Source organism: Bison bison, unplaced genomic scaffold, assembly GCF_000754665.1.
Source record: "Bison bison bison isolate TAMUID 2011002044 unplaced genomic scaffold, Bison_UMD1.0 scf7180017864518, whole genome shotgun sequence".
Taxonomy (NCBI): domain Eukaryota; kingdom Metazoa; phylum Chordata; class Mammalia; order Artiodactyla; family Bovidae; genus Bison; species Bison bison.
In genome coordinates, this window is record NW_011495071.1 from 13,903,758 (window position 1) to 13,908,394 (window position 4,637).

Genomic DNA, 4,637 nt, shown 5'->3' on the forward strand with positions numbered 1-4,637 from the left:
ACATGAAGCCCTATAACACGTGAGGCATGCATTCTCAAAGAGGGAAAAATCTGGTACTGGAGAGGAAAAACTTAGATATTCCAATGTTTTGTGGCTCTCCAAAGGGCCACAGTATATAAGCAGACATACAGTAGATCTGTGGTTTTAAAATTTCATAGAGGATAGAGTCAGAGAGCGGATTAGTGGGAAGGGAGGAAGGCGATGACTGCTAATGGGTATGGCTTCTTTCAGGGGTGATGAAGATGTTGTGGATTTAGACAGCAGTGGTGGCTGCACAAACTTGTGACTATAATTTTTTTTTTAAACCCACTGAATTGGAAAATAAATGCGGCAGGGAAAGGACAATTAGAAAAAATACGTCTAAAATGGCCCTGTGGTGATCCAAAAAAAAAAGTTGAGAAACAAAGCTATAAGGAGAGGAGGTGGTTATCCCCGAGGCCAGACAGGAAATTCAGCCTGTTGCTTTATGTTCTATGTGCTTTATGTTCTGGTTGTCTAAAACATCCAAGTGAAATAGATTAATGTGGCTGCAAGACCTTCAAAACCCTCCCTAAGCACACTTCTTTCAAGACAATCGAGACACACTGGAGGAGGTGGGAAGTCAGGACTGGGAAGGTTGACTTGACCTTGTAAATCAGTGTAAGTGTCTGGCCTTCACTCCCCAACTCCACAGAGGTTTCACAACCCCACATTTTCTCTGCCGTTTCTCCCACCTTGTCACCAAGTGCCAGGGCCTGATGACAGCCCAGCCTCTCTAGCCATAGTGACCGTAACTCTTGAGCCAAAAAGCAGACCTCACGGTATGTGACAAGTGTGAACATGTGGACAAGAGCAACAGGGCAGAATATTTGACACCGGAGCAGCTGGGGTCCGTCCAGGCCACATGGCCACCACAGCTGACCCTGTCCCTCTGAGTGAATCTCCTAGGCTCCACGGTTGTCTTCTGGGAATCACACTTGGAGCGCTTCTCAGCCCTGCAGGTGCCACCCTGAGTTGCATCAGCTGTGGGTTCCCACCCCCAGACTCGCAGGCACCCATGGTCCCACCTGGGCTGGCTGCTGTCAGAGTGCACTCCCTGCTCCAGCTGTCTGTGCAGCTGTGTCAGCCCGTGAGCTCGGCCAGTGCATCCGAGCCCTGGCTCAGAAGCTGGGTCTGCAGGACCCATGAGTTGGGCCTCAGACTCCCCTGACCTAGGAAGACCCCCACCACCGTGAGCCTACACCCAACGTGCCTTCGCTCCACTCTCCCTTGTAATTTCACACACCCCGATTGTATTCAGGCAGTGGAGGCTCCCCAGGGGGACCTGTGGCATTTGTGGCTGCAGACTCCGTCTCAGGGGTCATCAAGGCCCTCGTGCTGGGTCTGAAGGAGCTGAGAATGTCTATGGCGTGCTCAGTCCATGTGGGTGAACCCTGAATGTATGTCTTTCCCTCCCTGCTGCAGCCCCGAGCGGGAGACGGTGGCCGACGCTGACGTCAGGTACTGTGACCCCGAGCACTGCCCCCTGGGGGAGACTTCCTCAGAGGGGCTGTGAGGCCTGAGGAGCCACAGAGTTCAGGAAGGCAGCTCCCCAGGTCCAACCCAGCCTCAGAGAAGGCCAGGGAGGGGGCTCTGCTTCACAGGGTGGCTGGGAGACCACTGCTGCTTCCAGGCATCAAGCCCTTCACACCAGATTGTTTTTATCCCTGTGGTCATCTTCTCCTTTTCTTTTTCCTTTTTTCCTTTCTTTGTCTTCAGAAACCATACCACAGTAAACATGATTTCCTTAACAGTGCTCTTTTTAAAATTTCCATTTGGAGAGTTAGCTGCTAACATCAAAGTTGAGTGGTTTGAGGGCTACGCAAGGAAGGAGGAGATCAGGGTTCAAGTATTCACTTAGTTGGCTTCTCCCAGGCTCTGAGCAGACCTGGGAAGGGGAACAGACTGCAGAGGTGGGACAGGGAGGGGTGGAGAGCAGGGAGGGATTGAGGTCCCATATCCCCCAGTCAGCTAAGGCCCAGCACCCAAGCCTGCCTCAGGCCTTGGGGAATGGAGAGGCCACCAGGAGCCACACGCAGAGCAGATTTCAGCCAACTGCACCTCCTCATCTTCGCGGCGCCCCCACCCCCTAGTCCCAGTTTTATCCGTCAGCTTGATAACCACCTCTGACAGTGACCCCCTGAGAATGCCTCCTCTCCTCCTGCCCTACTTTTTCCAGGAAGAGAGGCCCAGTGGCCTATGCTTCTCAGAAGCCGTGGCTGCTAAATGCCACCGTGGAGGAGAACATTACCTTTGAGAGTCCCTTCAACAAGCAACGGTAAAAGCCTCCCAGAGGGAGGGAGCTGGGGGAGGGAAGAAATTGGTCATGCTTTAGTCTCCCTCCCCAGCCCCTAAGCACAGCCAGCTGCCTGCTCCTCCATCCATCTCCCTCACCCCGCCATCCTGCTCTCCAGCCTGCTGATCGGGATTCCAGCCTGTTCCATAAGGTCCACCTGGAAATGATCCAGATGTTCTGGACGTCGGGGCAGTCCAGCTCCCATGGTTGAGAGGGTAGGAGGGGAGGGAGGTGTGTGCACACTGGTGCCCCCTCTTGAGGTTGGTGAAAAGGCTCCCCCAGCTCTCTGCCCTCTCCATTCTCATGATTCTCCGCCCCCAGCTCTGCAGCTCACACACAGATCCCTCCAGGGCTAATGACCACTGACATCCATGGACCTCTTTCCAGAGGCTCTTGGTATTCATGATTTCTTCTAATGCTCACACCAATCCCAGTAGGCAGGTACTATTATTATCCCCATTTTATAGATGAGGAAACCAAGACTCAGGACGGTTAGGTAAATTGCCCAAGACCACCCAGCCAGGAAGTGACAGAAATGGGTTTCGAATCCATCTTCTAACGCCCAAGTACCTGTCACCAAGACACTCTGATGCCTCCATGCACTCTGGCTAGCACCCACCCAGACTGAGAGCTGACCAGGGAAGTGTGAGGGGAGTAGGCTGGGCAAATATTTGAACGGCCATCATCATTTACTGCCTCAACAAACCAGCAGTGATTTTTCCCTGGCAGTGCCCCAAGCGTGGGCTCTGGCTCTAGCTTTTCCCACCGTACAGGGGCCACAGGCCCTCTCTTGTCACTTACATGGCTATTTGCTCCCATCCAATTTCATCCTTCAAATATTTAACTTGCTCCAAGATGGTGTCAGGTGCTGCCCTCAGCTCTTTTCGAGCTCACGTGGTGTTTGCTCACACCCATCAGGAGGCGCATTAAAGCCATCGCTCATCCTGGCACAGCTGCCTGGAGGGTAATGACCCTCTGCAAAAGCTCAGGCCCGCCTCCGGCCAGGCTGCTCAGCTGTGTCCCCACCCCACCGCACTGCAGGTACAAGATGGTCATTGAAGCCTGCTCCCTACAGCCAGACATTGACATCTTGCCCCATGGAGACCAGACCCAGATTGGGGAACGGGTTAGTAGCAACCTCCAGGGGAGTTACTCAAAGCTGGGACCCTTGGCCTCCCCTGCTCCCCACCCATCACCATCACCACGCCCTGAGATCGTTCTCAAGGAGAGCAGGGAATGTGAAATGAAAGAGGGGTAAGGCTGCTGAGTGCCTGCCATGGGATCAAAATGATCTCCTTGAGCCCTGGGCTTGTGGCTGTCCTGGACAAGTTTCCAGTCTTGCTGGGTGCAGAGGTCAGCTTAGCACTTTCCCAGGCTGGGGAGGACTTGACCTCTCTACTGATACCCCGAGTATGTACTGAGAGCCTGCCCAGCACTGCCCCGGGCTCAGGGTTATTCTTCCTGTTCCATCCTCAGGTGGGGTCCCTCCTCCATAAGCTTAGATGAATAGGATTCTCCCATGGCTGTCCTCCTGGTGTGTGATTTAAATCCCCTCATCCTAGGGCTTCCCTGATAGCTCAGTTGATAAAGAGTCCACCTGCAATGCAGGAAACCCTGGTTCAATTCCTGGGTCAGGAAGATCCACTGGAGAAGGGATAAGTTACCTATACCAGTATTCTTGGGCTTCCCTTGTCTGCAGTGCAGGAGACCTGGGTTTGATCTCTGGGTTGGGAAGATAGCTACCCACTCCAGTATTCTGGCCTGGAGAATTCCATGGACTGTATAGTCCATGGGGTAGCAAAGAATCAGACTTGATTGACAGACTTTCACTTTCCTCTGTCCTGGTTTTCATGGGTCAGATGGTCCCTAGCAGCTACATGATGAATTGTTAAAGGCCTGGGGATCATTCTCCCCACTTCTGAATGAATTCAGTGAACGTGTACAAGTTCCTCCTCTCTACCAGATGAGGAGGGCGCAAAGAGGTGAATGAAGCCAAAGAGCTCACATCAAGTAGGGGCCTGGACAGTCTCTGCTGAAGGGCTGTGCGGGCCTGACCTTTCCTCCCCTTCGGCGGCAGGGCATCAATCTGTCCGGTGGTCAGCGCCAGCGAATCAGCGTGGCCCGAGCCCTCTACCAGCACACCAACGTCGTCTTCTTGGTGAGTACACCAGCCAGCAACTTCCTTGAGGTCCTTGTGTCTGGCTGCCCCCTTGGCTCAGACAGACAGACACACACGCACACACACCATCACCAAACAACATCCCTCTCCAGGAGCAAACTTCTCCTGCCAGAGATAGTACCTACTGATCTTTTTTTTTTTTTT

The 4,637-nt window shown here is 53.3% G+C and overlaps 1 protein-coding gene across 2 annotated transcripts in view; it reads left to right on the forward strand.

The window, feature by feature from the left end:
- The window catches only part of ABCC8 (ATP-binding cassette, sub-family C (CFTR/MRP), member 8), a 79,700-nt gene that overhangs the window by 56,472 nt on the left and 18,591 nt on the right, over positions 1–4,637 (forward strand). For both annotated transcript variants that reach the window (XM_010830524.1, XM_010830525.1), the window contains exons 19-22: positions 1,444–1,479; positions 2,198–2,296; positions 3,356–3,440; positions 4,392–4,472. In XM_010830524.1, coding sequence (XP_010828826.1) covers positions 1,444–1,479; positions 2,198–2,296; positions 3,356–3,440; positions 4,392–4,472 — 301 coding nt within the window. The remainder of the gene's footprint in view (positions 1–1,443; positions 1,480–2,197; positions 2,297–3,355; positions 3,441–4,391; positions 4,473–4,637) is intronic.